This window comes from Ammodytes marinus, assembly GCF_949987685.1.
Source record: "Ammodytes marinus genome assembly, chromosome: 7".
In the NCBI taxonomy this organism is placed as follows: Eukaryota; Metazoa; Chordata; class Actinopteri; order Uranoscopiformes; family Ammodytidae; genus Ammodytes; species Ammodytes marinus.
In genome coordinates this window covers 19,823,487-19,848,541 of record NC_137211.1, presented here as the reverse complement: position 1 = coordinate 19,848,541, position 25,055 = coordinate 19,823,487, and the positions used below count along the sequence as shown (strand labels likewise).

The following is a 25,055-nucleotide window of genomic DNA, read 5'->3' as shown; positions in this document are numbered from 1 at the left end:
TTTCAACCCCAATAACACCAGTAACCAAAAATAATTTCAATTTCAATTTAGTTTCATCTTGTCAAATGCATTTGATTTGATCAAAAACATAACACTTCTTTCACTGTTTTTCTTGAAATAAGTAGCTGTTCAGCCTCAGCGATAACTGAAATTGTGTGCTATAAACTTCAGAACACCAACTGTATTCTCCAGATGGTTCACCCAGCCAGCATCTGGAAATGTCACTACAACACTCTCTCACTGAAAGGGTGGGAAGAGGAAAGTTAACTGTCCAATCTTACTTATCCCATCTCCTTCCTGCAAATCTACTAATTTCTCATACATTTGGCGTTCAAGTCTTTACCTGATTCTCTTGAAAAATATGACATCCTTTCTGGTAATGGAGTGACAAACCTCCATCTTTCCACCCCAGTTCTTTCGGTTGTAGCAGCTTTGAAATCCTCTAGTGTTTCCCCAGTTTTCCCCGGAATTAGGTTATTTCTCCTCAGGCAGGCCCTTGCTTCACATCCAAGTTTCATCTCTGGTTTAGATGGCATGGTTACTGTAGTTGATGTATGTCTGCTTGGAGGCCAACACTGTAACTGTAGGTGTGGGGGAAAGAGGGAAAGGGTTAATAATCCAATGGATGACATTCAAATAGGTGTAAACATTAATCATTCTGAGCACATGCTGGGGTCCAGATTGATGGGAAGTTCTATTTATACTGTAGATGACTTCATCAAATGAGTTCAGGTAGAACAAGTCTTAATAGCAAGAATGATACCTCCTCTAGCGTTGTATTGCCATCAAATTGAAGCTAAAGCTGAAGACAGCAGAAAAATAACTATGATTATAAATGAACAGAAGTAAAAAGAAATACATTAGGACTGTAACTAATGGTAATTTAATGTATAATTCCTTTGTTTTATAGGTACATCTTATGTGTTTAAATAAATTTTACAGAACTTCATATCATTTAAAAATTATGTTAATCTTGATTGTTTCAAGTGAATCATTGATTGTTATAGTACATTCTAACATTGCAGACATTTTAACGACATATCACTATGAAATATTTGTCAAGACTGTGATGCAAATGCTATCAAACTCATAGACTATCGCAATGTTCATATCAATGTAAGTACCCGCTCATACGGTACTATTAATAAAATGTCAGAATTGTTTTCATCACAGCTGATTACATCAGCATTACATTGTAGTACAAATGCATCAAATAGAGCCACTAAGCAGATAACATCATGATATAAAATGCAATAGTAACCATTCAAATGCAGGTATTTTACTGCATGCAAAGATTAAGATTTTTCTATGCACCAAGCAAAGCATGCATCAGTCAGTCAGTGTATAAACATTTTAAATGTATCTATGTAAGTGTTGAATAATAGTGCTCATTATTCTTTAATGTTCTTTTCATGTTTAATTGAATTTAATATCAGCTGTGAATAAAACACATAAGACAGATAACCGGGGGGCAGATTGCGGTGACCATTAAAAGCCCAAACCAATAGTCAAACACGACCGTCACACCATACAGTTTCTGTGTGCGCTGTCATGCTTCTGTGCACACATTTGTCTATGTGCAAGTGTCATTATGTATGTGTCTGTCATTTTTATTTTTATTTTTTTTAATAAAACGGTCCTCAGCAAGCATGCTCGGTTGGGGTAATCACACTACCAATCTGCCAATCTGCCCACAGCAGCCTTGGCTGATTGAATATGTCAGAGGGGATGAATCCAATCAGAGGTTAGCTGAAAGCCAGAGTCCCGGAACAAGTGCCGTAAAGGAGGGAAGTGTAATGGTAAACGTTTCCGTATATTTGTCAGGGCCATGTTGGGTGTGTGAATGGGAGCGACATTTTGCCATTTCATCCAAAGCATCTCCTCCAAGAGAAGCATTGATAAATGAACCTTTTATTTGAATATTTATGTGCTGCATGGCCAAGATAAAGAATAGATGGTCCAGAAAGAATTGGAGCTGGCAAAGCCATCCGTCTTTTCCTGTTCACTCTTATTGTTGTTGTCCCATTACCACAAAATCCTTCTTTTGTCAACGGGGAAACAAATTACAGGGGACACATGGCCATCACTTGTCTCCTGCACTCAGGCATAGTGGTGTCATCTTTCCACATTAACAGGCTTTTACATGCTGATTGGCCATTTTACAGCACCACACACCAATATTGTCCGTCTAAGTTAATGTCTATTGCTCAAAGGGTGGATTAGTGAGGGTGTGATTACTGCCTTGTGTCATCAAGGGTGCTGTATTTTAGCGAGGGGCTGCTTGGATGCTTTGTGCATGGTATAGGCAGGCACAGTGTTGTGGTGAACATAAGCAGAAATTAATAGGATAAAAGTGGTCAAAGATAATAAAAGTAATTGTCCAATCAGGTTACCTTCGAGTCTAAAGTCCCTCACAAGGCTCCCCTCCCTCAAAACAGTCTGACACATAAGCACAAAGAGCAGTTGTTAGAGTGACAGTTCAAACCAGAGGGTGATATTCAGCGCCTATGAACGGGCTCTATAAAGGATAAGAAATAACTACCCCATTCTAGGGTCGTACAAAGGGGCCACAGGGTTTTTAGTCTAAACATCATTCTTTGCCTTTAAGATGGTCAGAGTATGAAATCTGGACTTTTAGTAATCAGGGGCCGTATTCACAAAACATTTTAAGGCTAAGAGTAGGTCCTAACGTGCTGATTTAGGAGTAACTCTCAAAAATAAGGGGCGTTTCACTCCTAATTTTAGGACTCCTAACTTTTTAAGATAAGTGTAATTCACAAAGCATTTTAGCGCTAAAACTAGCTCCTAAATCTATGAAAAGCTAGGAGTCCTCGAGAGGACTCCTAAGTCACTAAGAGTAAATCACAGACACTCATTTGATGGCATTTTGGAGAGATTTAATGCTAGTGAGCTTTACAAAAGGTACCTTAATAGCTGTAAGGGTTTAATGATCTTAGTAAAGCTATGTTTAGAAAGTATAGACACATTTATATTTATTATATTTATATAAAAAAATATGTATTAAGCTCCTTTTCCTGCAGTTGCTTTGGGTTTACGATGCACTGAAAGTTACTGTTGGTGTCACGTTTGGGTTTAATTTGTTACTAGAGTAGGCCCATATGTGGCGCTTCCAACTCCTCCATTCCACAGGTCCGCTACTGTATAGTTGCGTGTCTCGCCTTTTTCCTTCCGCATGCACTTTACGATTTCGCCAGTTGTTGTTTCTAAATTGCGAATTTCCTGGTTTGCCGCTGTCTGACTATTGCGGCATAGTCCGCCGTTGAGGGAAATACAGTGAGAGTGCATGGCGTGCAGCTGTTCAATGAGGATATTTTTTCCGATTCAAATCATTGTAACATTTTAAATTAATAGACCTATGTGGCGCTATTGTAGGTTAATTGTGAACGAATGTGTGGGAAACCCTGCAGTATCTTGGTTTCATGTTAAATCAGTGTCACTTGTCATTAATTGTATATAAAAACTCTTCACTTTAATACAGCGACACGATATGGATATCTCCACAGTGTTTCTATCATAAACTCACTCTTAGCTCTCATTCCCTCTCAGCCAATCACTGTGGGCATAGAAGGTATGAACATGACATCATCCATAGCAACAGGGTCAACACCGCCCTCTATTCTCAGCTTAGGAGTTCCTCCCATTCCTTAGTAAAAGTTGATCTTATCAGCTTTGTGAATAGGTTTTAAGAAATTACTCCTTACTAAGAACTTTTAGTGCTCCTTATGAGTACTCTTAGCGCTAAGATAAAATGTTTTGTGAATACGGCCCCAGAACATGTTGGGTTTCATGATTGGATTTAAGCCTGCCTACTCACACTTTATCTTGATGATTCAAATATCCTCTTTTCAAACACTGCGCCACCCGTTGCGTTCGTCCTTGTCAAAATCAAGATTGTGTGGGCACCCTGTCTCCTGATTCATAAGTCCAGTGTGGTGAGAGTTAGTAAAAAAAGGAATATTTTTCAGTCCAATTGTTCCTATTGAAAATGCCTTATTATCTTGGTGAAACAGAAAAGTTTTTCAAACACATTTTATATATTTACATATGAGTGAGACATAAATCATTTATTGAAAAAGGTATTTGATCTAGCTTAATCTAATAAGAAGAATACACACTGTGTTTATTATATTACAATCTCTAGGCTATAAGCATTTGTTTGACCTTCCATCTTACATGGTTGAATAATAGGCAATTGGGAAACTCTAGTCCTATGCTAGAGGCTAAGTTGAAATCACTCCTATCACTTCTAATTATTAACAGTTCTGTGTGTGTCATGTGCAATGTCTCATGTTCAAAGAGAGGCCATTGTATAACTTGACTTTAGCAGGCACTAGAATGACACTCTAATTTATTGTGTGCTCACGTAAGGCTTGCTAATTTCCTGAACTGCTGAAGTGCACAATAACTCTGCCATCAATTATGTTCACATACAATAAGTCAATTATTTTAGATTAGATACACACATGCTACATTTTACAAAGAAAAAGCCTAGTCCATCAACATACAATGTATTCCTGGTTGAGGTCCACTGGAACACATTTAATTATTTCTTTTGCCGAAAGCATGATACCAACCTTGTGTTTCAAGACTTTCACAAAGTTCAGACTTCGCCTCTCCATTGGGCCTCAGGCCGCCTTTGGGGTTGAACTTGTTGGACATGGTGGCAGCAGTGACCACAGCCTTCAGGCTGCGCTTGCGCTTGGGTACGTTCTGCTCTGGATGGAGGAGAACCACATAGACCTTGGGCATGTAGAGCATTCCTAGAGAGACTGATGCACTGAGGCTGACGGAGATGGTCAGGGTTGTGGTCTGGATATACATCTGTGTCATAGAAGAGACAGTGGAGACATAATCATTTGTTGAGGTTACACTGACTGATGAAGAGGGAGTTTTAGAATTTCACGTTAGGCTGAGCACACAATAATAAGGGTGAAGCCCTCAGCTCCCAGTTTGAAATTGTTCCATCAAAGAACATCTAATTCAAATATTTTGTTTTAAAGCTCCCATATTATACACTTTTCGGTTCTATTATACACCATATTATATGGTCTTAGTGGTCCCTAATACGTTTTTCTTTAATTGTTTGCTGAAAAAAACTTTCAGATAATTTATTGTACTATGCTGATGTTCAGCTAATCTCACAATGGCCTATTTTTTAAAAAGAGCTGCAGCTCCCCTCGTAAATATACAATCTTTGAGCTCCCCCCGCCCCCTGTCCGGAAGCGAAGCCAGATACGCCTCGCCCTCTGTCTGTCAGGGCCGTGGACCAATAAGAAATAGGGGTGTGGGCTGCACAGTGGAAGCTTCTGGCTTTCCAGTTTTTGAGGTCAGAAACGAGGAGAATTCTGACTGGAGTATATTGGGGGGGAGGGGTGGGGGTTTCAGAAAGGGGGAGAGTGAGAAAAGAGAGATTGTTATTTTTTTTTATATTTTGGCAGTCTCTAGGCACACCGTGGACCCATGGATATGTTAGAACAGATTTAAAAAGTGCATTTAGCATAATATGTGACCTTTAATAGCCAGTTTTCTCATAAACCTACAGGAAGAAAATGGTTTCTACAGCATGTGCTAACCAAGCACATATTGCTGACAATAGACTGATTCTTTTAAAGTCTTGCATGTAGAAAATCCACTGCATAACTTAAAGGAGAAGTATGTGATATGTTTCTGTTAATATACGTGTTAACTCACTCTATATTCATACAGCAATCACTTAACAGTATACAAAGTTCATAACACAGGTCTCCCAGTCATTCAGCTTTGCAGTACTTGCCAGTTAAAGTTTTGAGTATACCGCTTGTTTTTATCCAATCAGGAGACGGAGCACTATAAAGAGTCAGGTCTCTGTGCCCGAGAACGATGATTCGCTGCTCTCCATCGCGGCACTATCTGAAGAAATCGGCTGTGCATTCATGTGATGGTGATGTAGGAACGAGGGATGGAACTGCAGTCACTACAGGAAGTTAGCTAAAAGGACCACATCACTTACTTCTCCTTTAACACTAGAACCACCAGAGTTCTGTTTACCCATAACCGCCACGTGGGACAAATTGACCCGTGCATTTCTAGTGTAATATAAAGTCATAAATTAGTGTTTTTAATCATCATCTCTGTTTTGGTCCTCTTGTTTTATAATCTAAGTATCTTTAAGAACACTTATCACGTTTCGTGGGAATTTAGTAAGGAAACTGAAAGTAGATATAATATTGCCAATATATCAACGAAAACAGACGGTCAAAACAGCGCCTAAATTAGCTAAAATCCTTTTCACGCGTTTACATGTTTTGAGGCGGAGGACCGCTCCGACGCACTCTGCCCGGCTCATCTGACAGCACTCAGCTGTCAGTTGAGCTGGATGAGCCGCGGTGTGTGGAACACAGCGCTCAGTTCTGATCACTCTCCACTATCGGACTCGCATCACTCATTTCACTTGGCAACTCTGTTGTTAGGTATTTATCTTCATCTCTGATCTATTGTAAGTGTTTATGAATAACTGCACGTATTGTCAGATCGCGTACCCCAAACAATGCCTAGCAACTCCCTAGCAACTGCTCGTAAATATATAATTTTCCTGTGCGGGTAGAATTGACCCAGTGCGGCGGTCTAGGTATAAGTGGCTGTTTTTTTAATCCAGATTAATTGTGACATTATTTAACCATAGGGAGAGCATCAGCATTACAACACAATTTTAGGAAAAGTCAAAGAGTGTGGGGCTTCAATATTTTGTATAGTTATGGGCAATTGAAAAACCGCCACGGGTCAAATTGACCCCGTGGCGGTTCTAGTGTTAAGTAGGTAAAATCACAGGTCATTAGGTAGAGTAACTTAACTTTTCACAGCTAGAGTATCATATGTCACATAATAAGAGATCATAAGTTAATGCAGTTCCCATCTACTCATATTATTTTATGTGTGCTGCGTTCATGCTCCTGAGGTCTGATGTCATTGCTCTGCTTTTTTTTTTTCATGCACAGAAGGGATTGCTTATACTATGGTGTGTGCCTATGCATGTTTTAACCCTGAGGTTTTAGTTCTCCGGAGCCACACATCCCGTGTCCACCTCTGTAGCGTGTCTGCGTCTCTAACTGCTGCACCTCTCTAGCTGTTGTTGTTCACACATGCAGCTCCTCACTGCTGCATCTGATTCTACCAGCCCTTTCTGCATAGAGTTTTTCATATGATAATTCCCATTAATATGAAGATTCACATCACCTTATGATGCATTTAAATAATATTGAACTTTGACAGAAATGGAGCCTTCTTGAAGCTAGAAACAGCTGCAACTCAGCTGGGTAACAGATATATCCCTACGGGCAACAACTGTGGAGAGGAGAGACACATCCTACAGCATATTTAAGGTGCCTGATCAAAATCAGGGTCAATCATGATTAATCCACAGCTGACCTGTGATTAATCTTCTAAAAAATTGTAATCGTTTGACAGCACTAATAATAACATATCACAAGGAATACATTTGCAGACTTTGGTAACAGTTTTTAAACAGTTGTTACTTGTTTAACTTCATCTACTCACTGTACTCCAGTGTCAAAAACATTAATTAGAAAACCAGAGGATGGTGGAGAGTTCACAGTGGAAACACAGCTGGCAGACATCTTTCAAAGAGGATCGCTTCAGGCTTTGTCTGACATTGCATTTGGAGACATCGAAAGTGACTGAAGCATTTGGCATGGGACTTGCCTACAGGGCCCTGAACCTCTAGCATGTCAACAGCAATAAATGTGACTGTGACATATGTTATTTGTATGGGGGCGTCTACACCATTTATCTCATTATTTCAGGATGCTTACAGATTTCTTACAAACTTTTAAAGCCTAATGACCAGCAGGTACCACCAGGATAGGATGTAATTTATTGTATTTCCCATTGTATCATACCAATGTATGGTGTATGGGTTTTTAGAAGGGCATATGTGTAGCATTATTTAAGCTATCTGATTGTTTGGAAACACATACCACAGGTACGAGATTATTTTGAGATAAAATAAATAGCATAACCCAATATGTTCTCTCAAACAGTGAAAATCATATAGGTTGGTGTGATAATGAACAAAGCTGTAGAGAAGTAATAAATAATGCCCTTTAGTCAAAGTCAATTAAGGAAAAAATATGTCAGAGCAAAACAAAAGTGAGTGATAAGGCATTGTATTCCATTTTACCGCTAGCACAACATGAGCATTTCTTGGTGATAGAGGGGGAGTGTTGTAATCTCCTGAGAAGATTACACATGGCCTGGGGGGAGCTAGGAACAATATTGCTACCCCTCTGGAGTACAGAGAGGAGTCACTCTGTGAGGAGAGCCAAGACCCTTGTCCACTTCCATCGGCCCTGGTGACATAAATTTTCCCTGACACGCTGATATGATTGCCAATCTGCTCCATCGGCACAGCGAGGGAACAGAAACCTCAGTGGGCTGAATTCCTTATAGCTGCTGCTTCAGTTCCACTGTCCTGTCATTGTACATGCTGGCCTACTGTCATGGCTTACTGGGACGTAGCAGTTACACATGTGCTTTTCTTATTTTGATAAGTCTAAATTTCTGCTGTGACAAAGAAGACCTATTACATTACATAAATCTAAATGCTGCTAGTTTATTATTTAATTCCATGCTTAAATAAAGTTACTATTTCTTTGGAATGTGATAACAAAATGTAATAAGGCCAGAATGGATGGATATTAAATGTGTTTATAAAACGATACCTGACAGTGATATTATCCTCTGTTTCCTGCCCAGGGACTGGTGTTTGGCCCCCAACTGAGCCTTCCAGGCAGCGCTGCCTGGAAGGCTCCGTTGGGGGCACAACAGTTAGTGTTAGGGTTAGGGTTAGCTCCGTTGGGGCACAAAACACCATCGAGCCCAGGGACTACAGATGAAAATTAGCTTATAGCTAACTCTGGTACTGCTAAAGAGCTGTGCATTGTCCCTGTCAAATAGATAAATAAATAAAAAGGACACAATCCATCTAGGGATATAGAAATACAGTTGTTTTGACAGAAATTGGAAAATAAAACAGAATTTGCAGAGACCTATTCGATCCTAAAAGTTCTTTCTTGTTATAGTTCAAAGTTTGTGATGCTCCTGGGAAGACAATAAGTAAGTTAATAATTAATTTATTGTGAAAATTAATTAGTTTCATTCGTTGTAGTAATAACATAACAAGTTTTCAATTTGTGTAAGCCCCAATTGGATATAATTATTTCCCTCTCAGTTTTGGCACCTGTTCTTCAGTGGAGGAGATACTGTACATGTGAAGAACAGAGATTACTTACAGTATATTAGGTTGACTGTTCAATCACTGGCTATGTTTACGTGCCTGGGGTAACGTAGTATTATTGTCGGCCACATTCTGAGGAGAGCTGCTCCTATGCCTCTAGATGATTTTACATTTTGTTACCCTGTGTCACAATAACCCGTTGACAAAATATTCCTACCTAAGTATTTTACCTCTGCTGCCCTGACAACACATTCTACAGTCTGCAAGCAACAAATTAAAGAAAAGAGTCACTAGTTGAGCAACTTCATAGCATAAGGCCAAATCTACGGCACACATATCTGGCAAAGACAGCCTTATAGACTTTAGTTTCTGCCACAAGCCCATAATATGTGTACATGTTATTTAATGCCACGTTTGAGTGACTGAGTCGTAATCCTGTTTGTTTTACAGTATTGAACAAGGCAGACAAAAAGGACAGGAAACTTACAAACATGAATCCTTTGTGTTTTGCTCTCCTGATTCTCTTTCCCTGACCTACCCTGATGTAATATTCTTCCTGTGTTAACTGGCAAGTACATACTGACATCAAGAGAAAGAGCAGGCCACTGCTCCTGGCAATTTCCTATTATAATCTATCAAAAGTTGTTAAAGGCCTGCCATAGTACAATTAGTAATTTGGCCAAATAATAGTCTCCAATGTTTACTTGAGCAACTGGGTAATGGTCTTATTCTTATGGGTTGACAACCCTACTTTTTTAAAACTGAGACAAACAATCAGTGTACCTTCTGGAAAGGTATTTCACCCTGCTGACTTTTCCGAGTAAAATAATTTGTAAAGGTGTTTTCTACTTAGAATTTCCTCCAAACACACACCATTCATGACTATGTTTGCCATCAGTAGTTTGACATTTCCACTATTTGCCTCAAAATTAGCACTTGTAAGAGGTAATTTGTGATTCACTTTCAACTGACAAGAAACCTCAAAAGCAACTCTATGCTACTTCACAAACCTGCATTATCTGACTGTGCATGAATGTGCAGTGATTGAGTACCTGTTAATACTACCCAGTGACGTTGAACCAAACACAAACACATTAAAGAAAACATGTAAGCAAACTTGAGGTGAATAAATTGTTCTCACAAGTCTGCACTAAACAGCGTAGTAATCTGCACAGTGGAGTACAAAGCCCATCATCTTTTGATGAATAGTGGCAACATCTACAAACACAAGGGGCTGATGCTGTGGAAAACAAACATCATTTGGGTGGCCATTTTCTTCACAATGAGGCTCAGAGGAAATGTATAAGAACTCCAAATGGAAAACTGAAATCCAATGTGCACAACTTAATTTAGTTCACTTGCTGCCATTGTGCTCTTTTTTACTACAGTACAATTGGTGAAAGCATAGTGACTGCATTGGCATCTGTGCACAGATCTAAAACATGTGAAACACTTGGTGAGTTTTTCCAACACATTAGAAATTAAATGCTTACCTTTTCTGCTGATTGTGAGGTGCCAAAGAAGATGGGGATGAAGGCGAGCCAAACAATGCAAGTGGTGTACATGGTGAAGCCGATGGGCTTGGCCTCGTTGAATGTCTCAGGAACCCCTCTGGTCTTGATGGCGTAAACTGTGCAGGTGACCATCAGCAGCATGCTATAACCCAGCAGACAGATGAGGGACAGGTCGGATATATCACATTTCAGAACACCACGAGCCATTGTAGGATTGGCTGTACGCTGGTCCTCGTAGTCAATGATGGCTTGTGATGGGTCAACACCAAACCAGATGCACACTCCAAGGAGCTGCAGTGATATTAGGCTGAATGTGATGACTAACTGTGAGGCTTGGGAGATGAATCGAGGGGGACTGACCGACATCTTGCCCTGCTCGAAAATCCGATAGATCCGATTTGTCTTGGTAAGCAGAGCTGCATAGCTTATACTCATACCCAGGCCCAGGAAAATCCTTCGCAGGGAGCATATAACAACATCGGGAGTGGAGATCATGAGGAATGTTGTAGCGTAGCACAGAAAGATACCAGTGAGTAGAACATAGCTCAGTTCTCGACCTGATGCCTTAACAATGGGTGTATCATTGTAGCGTATAAAGGTGACAACCACAAACATAGTGGCCATTATGCCCAGGACTGCAAGGAGGACAGGGATGACTGCCCATGGGGAGCTCCACTCCAGCTTGACAATGGGAATGTGAACGCAGCCAGTATGGTTTTCATTAGGTCTCAAATCAAAGCGACACATCTTGCAGGTATAAGTGTCTGCCTGATACTGGTAACCATCACAATTCTCACAGTGCCAGCAACATGGAATTCCCTTCACTATCTTTTTGCGCTGCCCAGGACGGCATGGTTGGCTGCAAATAGAGGAGGGGACTTCTTGTGATCCACCAGGCCACTGCATTTCATTGATCTGAGAGGGAAGAAACAAGAGATGGGAGAAATTTGAAGAAATTATTCCACCTTTCCATACTTAGGGCCACATCCACTAAGAATAGATTGCGCGCGCTAATAGCTCCCACGATTTGCGGCAAAATAGCACCCGCTATCTGCTCCGTTTTAGCACAGTATCCACTAAGGAATTTGCACTAAGTATATACCGGCGCTAACACGCCCACAAAGTTTGGCAGTTGGGTGCAGTTTGCCACCGTTTAGCATATACAGTGCGTTCCAAATTATTATGCAAATTATATTTTTCTCAGATTTTCCTAAATAGTCGATGCAAATGACAGTCAGTATCATGTTCAAGTCATCAACCGTTAAAGTATGATTCAAATTGTATTGAACAAACCTCCAAATGATAACGGTATTTTTTTCAAAAATAAAAAACTCAAAATGCACCGTTCCAAATTATTATGCACAACAGAGTTTCAAAACATTTTATAGGTTGTAAAGAAATTAAAATGGTCATTTGTTGAATTTGTAGGATGTGAAGGTCATATTTAGTGAAATAAAAAGCTATTTCAATCAAAAACATCTTAACAGGCAACATCACCTTCACAATTCTTGCATCCATTGAACTTGTGAATTTTTGGAGAGTTTCTGCTTGAATATCTTTGCAGGATGCCAGAATAGCCTCCCATAGCTGCTGTTTTGATGTGAACTGCCTCCCAACCTCATAGATGTTTTGCTTGAGGATGCTCCAAAGGTTCTCAATAGGGTTGAGGTCAGGGGAAGATGGGGCCACACCATGAGTTTCTCTCCTTTTATGCCCAAAGCAGCCAGTGACACAGAGGTATTCTTTGCTGCATGAGATGGTGCATTGTCATTCATGAAGATGATTTTACCACGGAAGGCACGGTTCTTCTTTTTGTACCACGGAAGAAAGTGGTGAGTCAGAAACTCAACATACTTTGCCGAGGTAATTTTCACACCGTCAGGGACCCTGAAGGTGCCAACCAGCTCTCTCCCCATGATTCCGGCCCAAAACATGACTCCACCACCTCCTTGCTGACGTCACAGCCTTGTTGGGACATGGTAGCCATTCACCAACCATCCACTACTCCATCCATCTGGACCATCCAGGGTTGCACGGCACTCATCAGTAAACGAGACTGTTTGAAAATTAGTCTTCATGTATTTCTGAGCCCAGTGCAACTGTTTCAGCTTGTGATCAGTGTTTAGGGGTGGCCGAATAATAGGTTTATGCACAACTGCAAACCTCTGGAGGATCCTACACCTTGAGGTTCGTGGGACTCCAGAGGCACCAGCCTGTCTGCTGCTCTGTAAAGGCATTTTAGCAGCTGCTCTCCTAATCCGATGAATTTGTCTGGCAGAAACATTCCTCATTATGCCTTTATCTGCACCAACCCGTCTGTGCTCTGAATCGGCCACAAATCTCTTCACAGTACGATGATCACGCTTAAGTTTTTGTGAAATATCTAATGTTGTCATACCTTATGCAAGGTATTGCACTATTTGACGCTTTTCGGCAGCAGAGAGATCCTTTTTCTTTCCCATATTGCTTGAAACATGTGGCCTTCTTAATAATGTGGAACGTCCTTCTTAAATAGATTTTCCTTTGATTGGGCTCACATGGCAAACTAATTATCACAGGTGTATGAGATTCATTTAAATGATCCAAGGCATCCTGAGACACAATAGCATACATGAGTTTAATTGAAAAACAAAAAATTTAAAGTTTATGACACTTCAATCCAATTTGCATAATAATTTGGAACACAGTGTAGGTTAGGCCTGCCGTCAAGAGGGAAACACCTGTACAGTTGTTACGGGCCCAGGAGGGGTGGGTGGCACAGGGAGTCACTCGGAAAAAAAGCAAAAACTAACTTCTCTTACAAGAAAAGAGAATAAGACGTAGATGCTGCTTTGCTTACTGTTACTAAAGAAGAGGTTGCGGAACCACGTTACTAACTTGATGCGCTCTGGTATAAATTGCACTATGAAGAAAATTGTGTCTGGGGCACGGTGAAGACACGCAGCAGGCAGGAACGGGTCTCTTCTCAGTCGCAACTGTTTCAGGCAGCACCGTGCGTTTTTACTCTTTACGCGCAGGGCCAAGACAATCGTCTAGGATTTGATGGTGATGAATGTTCTATAATCTGCTTCACATCCACACTTTACATCCCTTTATTAAATAAACCTGAGCTCCGTCATAACTGTTTTCCTCCATATAATTACACAACCCACTTCCTTGTAAATTCCCCCCTAATATGACTCAACATCAATTCAATATCATTCAAAGCACACACGTGTTGAAGAGAGAGAGGGAGACAGAGACACATAGAGAAGGGGAGTATGGCATGTTTGCGGGAACTTTTGTACTAGCTTTAAAAACGCGGTATTTGCTCCACTAAAATGGCCTGTTGCAAATAGCGCTGGCCTTTAGAGGATAAGGTGCTATTTAAAACGAGGCTTGTTTGCATAGGAATGGAGCAATTTTGCACTGTATTTTGAATATTCCCTCATTTAAATACATTCAAATTGGCCAGGCCCTGTCTGCTCCACAGGGTAGTTTCAGTGCAGTCTGTGTGCATTTCCGCCTTTGCGCGTCCTCTGTGGATAGGGAGCTATTTTTTTCTGTCATTTGCACCGGTTCACCGCAATCCTTTAGTGGATGTGGCCCTAGTGTTTTACTCATTTACTCACATCCCTAAAACTCAAAAACAAAAATTAAATACTGTGCAAGTCATTACAGCAAAAACATTGACTAAATGTACTCAATATTGTTACACTAGTTACATTAATTAAACAATGTGCTTCATAATGCATGAGAACACAATTCAATTAACACTTGGTAGATGAGTTTACACAGAAGTGCACGATCGAATGAACACACTGTGAATGGGATATTTACCCCATGAAAGCTGCAGTGGTTTTTATCAAGACGTCATTGTGTAAACTCATTGAGTTAAAACTCAAGAACGTCTTTGATGTTAATTACTTAAAGGTATGTTGCACTTACTGGGGCAAAGATAAGTAAATAGAGTTTGGGTGTGTGGTAGTCTCAATGCAATGCAGTATCATGTGGCAGTGCTGTTGCATTACAGCACAGTTTTCTTTATATACCTTATCAATGGGTGCAAAAAAGATGGGAAAGGAATATTCTGTTAGCCCGGGGGCTTTATGTATAAATGATACATGACAACAAAGATGATGCATACACATTGATCATCACAACGTTTGGCATTTAAAATAAAGGAAATATTGATTTAAACATTTGCAACTCTGATGCTGTGCTGCATGCATATGTATATGGTGACGAGGAAACATGGTGTATTACTGTATAATTAATTATGGCAAATGCCAAAATAAGGTTAAGGAAAAAAAAAAATCTTTTTACGCCATTATAGACCTTCTTATATGATCGTAAATACGGTACAACATACACTGTATTGACCTACGGTATTTGGTTGCCTGAATGTTCATACATTTAAAAGCCAACCAAGACGAATATGATTTATTATCAAAGTTATGCCATTCACGGTTGCCCTATAAAAATCAACATAAGCAAGGTGCATTCTGTATGATCTTTGATAACAGTGATAAGTTATGAGAAGGTGAAAAAATAAAGCTCTACTGTGTTAGGCAACAGAGTTGTTGTAAATGCCACATATAATAGCTGCCAGTTAAGAGGCTCCCTCTGCACTGCTGGAGGAACATAAGAAAGTATTGTTTGAGATCATACTGAAGTTAATCTTACTTGATGAAGGGTACCCCTCATGTTAACAGCCAAATGTATGATGTCTGATATGGATATTGATCACAACAACCAGAAGAACAATCTGTCAGAGTTTAAGAAAAGTCAAGAATACAACCTTTAAGACATATTTTGAGTAATATTTAAAAATGCTTACTTCTAAGTGGAGCTGATCTGTCCAGTTACCAATGCTCTTGTATTCTGTGGTGTTATTTGCGATCTGATATTGGTAGATTTCATAACGACCAGGGGCATCTCCATTCACATTATAGACCACCGGGGTGCCAGCAATTCCTGAGGAAAAAATACAATGTTTTAATGCTGTTGGTTTAAGGGTAGCTTGTCACTTAAAACTGTAGTGTAGTGTTGGAGAATACAGTACCAACTGGAGCTGTTCTCATAATGCTCTGGGATTAAATGAGGCTGGAAGGGGACCTACAGCTAACTCTTTTATAGTCTTAATGATGGGAACAAAATAGATGCAGACAGCATGTTGTCCTGGTAGTTGAGAAGGGCCAAGGGTGATGTCTGTTCATGTTCCCATATCATTTCACACTCCTTCATTCAGCTTATTGCCCCATTACTTGTTATCCACAAGGTCCTCACTCAGACTGCTAACGAATGACAGCACTGATTTTGATTACCACTTTGAGGTTTTTCTCATCCTTCTGCTTCTTGTTTCTGCCTATTTTATGAGCCATCCCACAACCCCCACCCCCAAACACACTCCTACTTCACCAATTATTATTGTGTTGTGAAGGAATGAAGGTTCACATATTTAGATAGGAGAGCCTACCAGAGAGCATCTCTGAGGAAAATAACATTACTAGTGTGCCCATCTCTGTCTATTTGCTCCCACGAAATAAGCTTTCTCTCCTTGTACGCAATCCCTCAATTCTCAGCAATTCTGTAACATGTTGAAATGGGGGTTGGAATGTGAATTAACATGCAGATGAAATGTGTTTTGGATTGCCTACAGTCAATATTTTAACGTATATTATTCTGCAACAGAAAAGGGATGTGTTAATGTCCAGATACCAGACTGCATTTGGGAGAGAGTTGCTCATCTCTCTTTTGCCATAAGAATAAAAGGAATTATTCATTTGAGTGTTGTGTTACCTTTTAATAGGTCACTGTATTGATTGTTGATTGCTGTTTGAACATGTGAGTCAGGATATGAGACCACACTTACTGTCATTGGCGGATTTGTGTGTCAGAGGTCTAATCAAAACCAAGATGATTTAATTGCACTAGTATTATCCTGCTGGATTATCTAGAGCAGGGGTTTTCAAAGTGTAAGAGAGTGAGCCCCCCCCCCCCCCCCTCAGAGAACAATTTCAGCTGTGTGTTTTGAAAGATCTTCTCATTATTTTACACATTTTAAACATATTTTTGAAACATTTTAACATTTTATCGAATTATGTTTTTGTTTTGCTTTTTTAAAATACATTTTAACATCTTAATCCAGTGGTTTAATCCTGCTTCCTTTAAGCATGGATAGTAGTGACTGAGTGTGCAGTGGAGTGAGAATGATAGGAAGAAAGACTTGCCCAAATGTATTGACTACTGTTAAATGTCATTCACACACAGTGTTTTTTCACTAGTGTCCTGCTGGGTGAAAATAGTAGCCAGCAGAGCCCCAGACCCTCCCAGGGGGGTCCGGGGGTATGCCCCCCCGGGAGATTTTTTTTTTACCTTTCTAAAGTGAAATGCATGAATCTGGTAGCCTGGAAATCCAGACCCTGATATCTTGAACGATACAGGGTCTGGCCACGATCAATAGTAATTTCCAACTCAAGGGGCGGCTCCTACTCGTGCAGTTCAAATGCCACTGCACGCAGTTGGATAGCACTACACCCAATCAGAGCGATGCACAAGGTGACGTAAGCCCCTTTTGTTTAGCGAACAGCTGTTAAACTGTTAAATTAAACGTTTGCCGTTGTCGGTCGGCAAAACAGAACATTCCACTTACTTGCTAATGAAAGATTTGAGTGCCGTCTTCCAAATCGTTAAGGGTCGAGGCCAAAGCAGTCTCAAACTCACACAACATATCCGCAGCCATCTTTGATGTTTACTATCACGGCTTCGACGTCGCATGCACGTCAATGTCGTCATCCGGTTACGTCCTCCCCAGAGTACCATATAAAGGGCTCTGGCGCGGCAATATTAGATAGAACCAATTGAAACCATAGCCAGATTTCTGGTCTTCTTGATAAAGCTTCAACGGAGCGTGTCCAGACCAACAAGTGCAGCAAATTTAATTTGCCAGCGCCTAGTGGCAGGTCTGGGAATGCCAGGCTATGAATCTGGTGCACTTTGAGAGGAAAATTAAGAGGCTAAATCTGAGGAATTTTGTGTGAACAAATAATTTGGAGACACTGGGTCGGATGAATTAGAAGCTATTGAAGAAAGACACACAAATTTTCCATAAAAATATTAATTTTAAATTAAATATTATGCAGGGTCCTCTGGGTTGGGCTTGGAGCTCGTTTTCTTTAACGAGACATATTTCTCTGTAATATAGTGAATGCATTTAAATGCAGTGAGAGGAACGAAGCAGAAAAACTCTTGTCCAGCTATCTTTATTTCCACAGATGAGGCTGAAATAGGCTATAGACTATACACAGTGCATGGGCAACTGAAGGCAGCCCCATTTCCAAATGTTTTTAAATAAACTCAATACACACTGTGCATGCCATGGACTTGAACGTGACGTTATCAGTTAACCTCGGATTACCTCCCAGATGATCTGATTCAATTATTAGGCTATTAACTATCTAGACCAAAACATTATATTCCTTTTTTTTCACATATTCATCCGCGTCCCCCCTGCCATAACTTCGCGCGCCCCACAGTTTGAAAACCGCTGATCTAGAGGACATGTGTAAGACAACAGCATGCAGTCATGTGCAATTATTTATTTATTTAAATTTAAAAGTGTAATTATTTTCTTGCTCATCTCAGCAATACAGGGAATTGAGTGGGATGTATATTTCTACTAATGTGATGCTATAATCAATTAATCTAACCTCTTAACTTGCAAAAGACTTTCCAAGTGTCATGCACTGCCAGCTAAAATATACTAACTGCTTGTTTGATAACCAGGTCAGATTTTTGATGAACAACTACACAAGATAGCTCTAAGAAACGAAAGCTATGCAATCTGGGAAGAAAAATCTGCCATAAACTGCAGCTCTGCGCAAATGCAGTGAAGGTGAAATGGCCACAGTAAAATTGTCTACAAATTTAAATGTGGAACTGGGTGAAAAAATGTGTATTACTTTATGATATGATAATGCGTTGAGAGCTAAATTAACACAACTGTGCTTTGTGGACATGACATGGGAAACTTGTGTTGACAGTGTGTAGACACTGCATTATTACTAATACGATATGCTATTTCCAATCAGATGAGAATCAATGAACATGGTATGTCTCATTGCAGTTGTGACCATATTTCTTTAAAGCTTTCTTCATAGATACAAAACAGTAATTTAAAAATGTCAGGATTCAGAGCCGTCAGTGACTGTCAATTATTTCTACTGTAATTGGAGGCTGAGACTTACGTGGTTATTAGCTGTTCAGTTGGGGGCAGAGTTATGGGTCAATGGTGGGGTTGATTATTATTTCAGCGTTCCCACTTTTATGACACTGACCTCAGGTATAGTTTAGTATATCGAACTGTACCGTAACCTTGCATTAGCTGTAATGCTTATTATTCCTTGTTCCCTTGACAGACAAGATCCAGTATTAAGAAGTATACTTTACATGCTTACATTTAAGATCCTTTCAAAGGTTGGTGTATAGTTTGCATTAGTCTGTCATTCATGCACCAAAGTGGCTCTTATTTGTGCAACCAAACATCAACTGCATGACCTTGTTAACATGTTAAAACACACACACACACACACACACATTAGTAATATATATATATATATATATATATATATATATATATATATATATATATAAAACCTTATGAACACAAATGACAAAATAAATTACTGTTTGAACCTAGTGTTACAGCCAATCTTAAAAGTTTAACACAGTTTACTATCTGGTTTATGTCTTACAAGGTTACTTTGTAAAAGAAAATGTCCCTGGGGAAAATTGGAAATAACTACCATTGAGTCTGTAGTTATTCTGAATATTACCAGCAGCAGTTTTGTTCAGCATCGTCAGGATTACAGTCTCAATACCCGGCATCAATACATTTCTACTTCCACTACAATATCTGTAGCGCTTGGGTTTCCTCTTTCCTTTAGTCAGCATGGAGGCCGACAGACAATTCCCAGAATAAACGGGGATCATGTGGATATTCCTGTTGTTTTGGCTTCAAAGCTTTTAAAATCCTCCATTCCTCTCTGCTGAAAGACTCCTAAAAGCAAAGCCGTATCCCGGTAATGTGCAGCATTGATTTTCTAGCCATCCCTATTGTAGCCCCAATGGCTTTAGTGCTGACAAGCATTCCAGTAATATAACAGAATAAACTAGAATTGCAATTCCTTGAAGAAATTGCGGTGTGAATGCTGACGCTAATGTTGAAGAAGCTGACGCTTCACTGCTGAATGTTGATGAAGAACGAAGGATGAATATATCTGAATCAACAGAATGGTTGAATAATAGAATGTTTGAAAAATGTGGAATATTTGGAAGTTTGAATGGACTTTCTAGCTGAATTGAGGAATGAATTATGACCTTGAAGTATGACCTCCAAAATGTAATCAGTTCATCTTTGAGTCAGAATCAACATTTGTGAAAAATTTGAAGAAAAACCGTGGAAGCGTTCATGAGAATGCAGTCACAAAAGGCAACGTCACAGTGACCTTGAAATTTGACCTTTGACCTCTAAACTCTTGTGATGTCATCTCTGAGTCATAATCAACATATGTGCAAAATTTTAAGAAAATCCGGTGAAGTCTAAAATTTGGTGTTGGAATGGGGAATTGAACCCCCAACCCTGTGTTCAGCTCAATCAGAATACTACCATGTAATGTCCTGAAGGAGCTGAACATGTAGAATGTGGTATGAAGTTTATCGGATGAAAACTGACTGAGTAAAGGCAACTTGAATTTTGTGTGTGTGTGTGTGTGTGTGTGTGTGTGTGTGTGTGTGTGTGTGTGTGTGTGTGTGTGTGTGTGTGTGTGTGTGTGTGTGTGTGTGTGTGTGTGTGTGTGTCTGTGTGTCTGTGTGTGTGTGGGTCTGTGTTTGTGTGTGTGTGTGTGTGTGTCTGTGTGTGTGTGTGTGTGTGTGTGTCTATGTGTGTGTGTGTGTCTCTGTGTGTGTGTGTGTGTGTGTGTGTGTGTGTGTGTGTGTGTCTCTGTGTGTGTTTGTGTGTGTCTCTGTGTGTGTTTGTGTGTGTCTCTGTGTGTGTGTCTGTGTGTGTGTGTGTGTCTGTGTGTGTGTGGGTGTCTGTGTGTGTGTGTGTGTGTGTCTCTGTGTGTGTGTGTGTGTCTCTGTGTGTGTTTGTGTGTGTCTCTGTGTGTGTGTGTGTGTGTGTGTGTGTGTGTGTGTGTGTGTGTGTGTGTGTGTGTGTCTCTGTGTGTGTGTGTGTGTCTCTGTGTGTGTTTGTGTGTGTCTGTGTGTGTGTGTGTGTGTGTGTGTGTGTGTCTGTGTGTGTGTGTGTGTGTGTGGGTGTGGGTGTGGGTGTCTATGTGTGTGTGTGTGTGTGTCTCTGTGTGTGTTTGTGTGTGTCTCTGTGTGTGTGTCTGTGTGTGTGTGTGTCTGTGTGTGTGTGGGTGTCTGTGTGTGTGTGTGTGTGTCTCTGTGTGTGTGTGTGTGTGTCTCTGTGTGTGTGTCTCTGTGTGTGTGTGTGTGTGTGTGTGTGTGTGTGTGTGTGTGTGTGTGTGTGTGTGTGTGTGTGTGTGTGTGTGTGGGTGTGGGTGTCTATGTGTGTGTGTGTGTCTCTGTGTGTGTGTGTGTGTGTGTGTGTGTGTCTCTGTGTGTGTGTGTGTGTGTGTGTGTTTGTGTGTGTCTCTCTCTCTGTGCTCTCTATGGAGTTTGACCTACATTAGCCAATGATGTCATCGTTGAGTCATAGACAGGTGCACGTGCCAATGGTGTTACCATGGTTACAGAGAGCTAATCAGTGTCAATTGTAAACAGCTGCTAATCTACACACGTGCAGACACTTGTCTCCCCAAAGGATGACACTGACAGAGGTTTTAAATGAACGCATAAGCCCAAACTGCTCCCCCTATCTCGCAAACCGTTTGTCTGACAGAAAAAATAATGACACCGTGAGAACAGGAAGATTCCAATTAATATTCAGTGTGACATTTGGGTCTGTAGTGTAAACAATTTGGCTAGGCCAGCAAGTTGAAAATGGAGTACATGTGGCCTCTTTTCTAGGGATCTTGCTCAATCCACTCACTGTTTGATTTTGATAATGCGTGCCTTCAAACAAGGCTGTCTCATGAGAAAACTATACATTTGTTGAAAAAATTGTTCATGAGCTATGAAAGAGGGAAGTCAGCTGAATATTTATATGTTAGAATTATGTTTCTAGGATGACGTATGAATGAGCAGATAGGTTTGGCGTCATGTCCAAACTCTTCGAGTTTGGATCCTTCCCTATTCATTTGCATGGAGAGACTTTTATGTTTAATAAACCTTTAATATCTCTGAAGTTATACATTTTATGAAAAAATTGTGAATTATGAAAGTATGCTCCTGTGCAAGACGAACAGGAAGAACTTGAAATCGAGTTTCTACGATGAAGTATGAATGAGTAGGGACCATCATAATTTTGCATGAAATATTAAAATTCATAAAAGTTGAATTTATTTGAAATTTTGCAGTGTAGCAAAAAATTCTGAATCATACAGATTAATGTCCTGAAATAGCTGAACAATTGAAGGTGTATATGAAGTTTGTGGGAATAAGTATGAATGAGTGGCTGGGATCTGAATATTTTTCATAAAACGTTGAATAAATATGAAATTATGAATTTTTTTGAAAATGTTGAAATGGTCCAAGAAAGCCCTTGAAAAGCTGAAAATGTTGATATGTTGAACATGTATGAAGGTTGAAGTATGTTGAAGTTATTGAAGGCCAAAGAACGTACGGAATAATAATAATAACTAGAATTGCAATTCCTTGAAGAAATTGCGGTGTGAATGCTGACGCTAATGTTGAAGAAGCTGAAGCTTCACTGCTGAATGTTGATGAAGAACGAAGGATGAATATATCTGAATCAACAGAATGGTTGAATAATAGAATGTTTGAAAAATGTGGAATATTTGGAAGTTTGAATGGACTTTCTAGCTGAATTGAGGAATGAATTATGACCTTGAAGTATGACCTCCAAAATTTAATCAGTTCATCTTTGAGTCAGAATCAACATTTGTGAAAAATTTGAAGAAAAACCGTGGAAGCGTTCATGAGAATGCAGTCACAAAAGGCAACGTCACAGTGACCTTGAAATTTGACCTTTGACCTCTAAACTCTTGTGATGTCATCTCTGAGTCATAATCAACATCTGTGCAAAATTTTAAGAAAATCCGGTGAAGTCTAAAATTTGGTGTTGGAATGGGGAATTGAACCCCCAACCCTGTGTTCAGCTCAATCAGAATACTACCATGTAATGTCCTGAAGGAGCTGAACATGTAGAATGTGGTATGAAGTTTATCGGATGAAAACTGACTGAGTAAAGGCAACTTGAATTTTGTGTGTGTGTGTGTGTGTGTGTGTGTGTGTGTGTGTGTGTGTCTGTGTGTGTGTGTGTGTGTCTGTGTGTCTGTGTAGGGTGTTTGTGTGTGTGCGTGCGTGCGTGTGTGTGTGTGTGTGTGTGTGTGTCTTTGTGTGTGTGTGTGCATGTGTGTGTGCATGTGTGTGCGTGTGTGTGTCTGTGTGTGTGTGTGTGTGTGTGTGTGTGTGTGTGTGTGTGTGTGTGTGTGTGTGTGTGTGTGTGTGTGTCTGTCTCTGTGTGTGTGTGTGTGTGTGTGTGTGTCTCTGTGTGTGTGTGTGTGTGTGTGTCTGTGTGTGTGTCTGTGTGTGTGTGTGTGTGTATATGTGTGTGTGTGTCTCTGTGTGTGTGTGTGTGTGTGTGTGTCTGTGTGTGTGTTTGTCTCTGTGTGTGTCTCTGTGTGTGTGTGTGTGTGTGTGTGTGTCTGTGTGTGTGTGTGTGTCTGTGTGTGTGTGTGTGTGTCTGTGTGTGTGTGTGTGTGGGTGTCTATGTGTGTGTGTGTCTCTGTGTGTGTGTGTGTGTGTGTGTGTGTGTGTGTGTGTGTCTCTGTGTGTGTGTGTGTGTGTGTGTGTCTGTGTGTGTGTGTGTGTGTGTGTGTGTGTGTGTGTCTCTCTGTGTGTGTGTGTGTGTGTGTGTGTGTGTGTGTGTGTGTGTGTGTGTGTGTCTCTCTCTCTGTGCTCTCTATGGAGTTTGACCTACATTAGCCAATGATGTCATCGTTGAGTCATAGACAGGTGCACGTGCCAATGATGTTACCATGGTTACAGAGAGCTAATCAGTGTCAATTGTAAACAGCTGCTAATCTACACACGTACAGCCACTTGTGTCCCCAAATCCCCTGTCACACAGACAGAGGTTTTAAATGAACGCTAAGCCCGAACTTCTGCCTCTCACACGCAAACCGTTTGTCTGACAGAAAAAATGATGGTACCGTGAGAATGAGAAGATTCCAATTAATATTCACTGTGACATTTGGGTCTGTATTGTAAACAATTTGGTTAGGCCAGCAAGTTGAAAATGGAGTTCATTTGACATCCGATCATGGAGTGTAGCTCCATCCACTCACTGTTTGATTTTGAGTTTGCGTGCCTTCAAACAAGGCTGTCTCATGAGAAAACTAAACATTTGTTGAAAAAACTGTTTAAGATTATGAAAGAGGGAAGTCAGCTGAATATTTATATGTTAGAATCATGTTTCTAGGATGACGTATGAATGAGCAGATAGGTTTGGCGTCATGTCCAAACTCTTCGAGTTTGGATCCTTCCCTATTCATTTGCATGGAGAGATTGTTTGTTTATTAAACCTTTAATATCTCTGAAGTTATACATTTTATGAAAAAATTGTGAATTATGAAAGTATGCTCCTGTGCAAGACGAACAGGACAAACTTTGAATGGAGTTTATACGATGAAGTATGAATGAGTAGGAACGATCATAATTCTGCATGAAATATTAAAATTCATAAAAGTTGAATTTATTTGAAATTTTGCAGTGTAGCAAAAAATTCTGAATCATACAGATTAATGTCCTGAAATAGCTGAACAATTGAAGGTGTATATGAAGTTTGTGGGAATAAGTATGAATGAGTGGCTGGGATCTGAATATTTTTCATAAAACGTTGAATAAATATGAAATTATGAATTTTTTTGAAAATGTTGAAATGGCCCATGAAAGCCCTTGAAGAGCTGAAAATATTGATATGTGGAAGTTGTATGAAGGTTGAAGTATGTTGAAGTTATTGAAGGCCAAAGAACGTACGGAATAATAATAATAATAATAATAATAATAATAATAATAAGAATAAATACGCAGAATATTAAAGCTGTGAATGCTTTCAGCATTCACACCAACTAGAATTGCAATTCCTTGAAGAAATTGCGGTGTGAATGCTGACGCTAATGTTGAAGAAGCTGACGCTTCACTGCTGAATGTTGATGAAG

At 40.0% G+C, this 25,055-nt stretch overlaps 1 protein-coding gene across 1 annotated transcript in view; it reads right to left on the bottom strand.

Moving 5' to 3' along the window:
• Positions 1-525: 525 nt before the first annotated feature.
• LOC307253359 (metabotropic glutamate receptor 4-like) overlaps positions 526-25,055 on the bottom strand; it is a gene marked incomplete at both ends in the record, with an annotated part of 160,564 nt that continues 136,034 nt past the window's right edge. Inside the window, 4 exons of the mRNA XM_080031357.1 lie at positions 526-575; positions 4,596-4,842; positions 10,747-11,682; positions 15,587-15,723. Coding sequence (XP_079887483.1) covers positions 526-575; positions 4,596-4,842; positions 10,747-11,682; positions 15,587-15,723 — 1,370 coding nt within the window. The remainder of the gene's footprint in view (positions 576-4,595; positions 4,843-10,746; positions 11,683-15,586; positions 15,724-25,055) is intronic.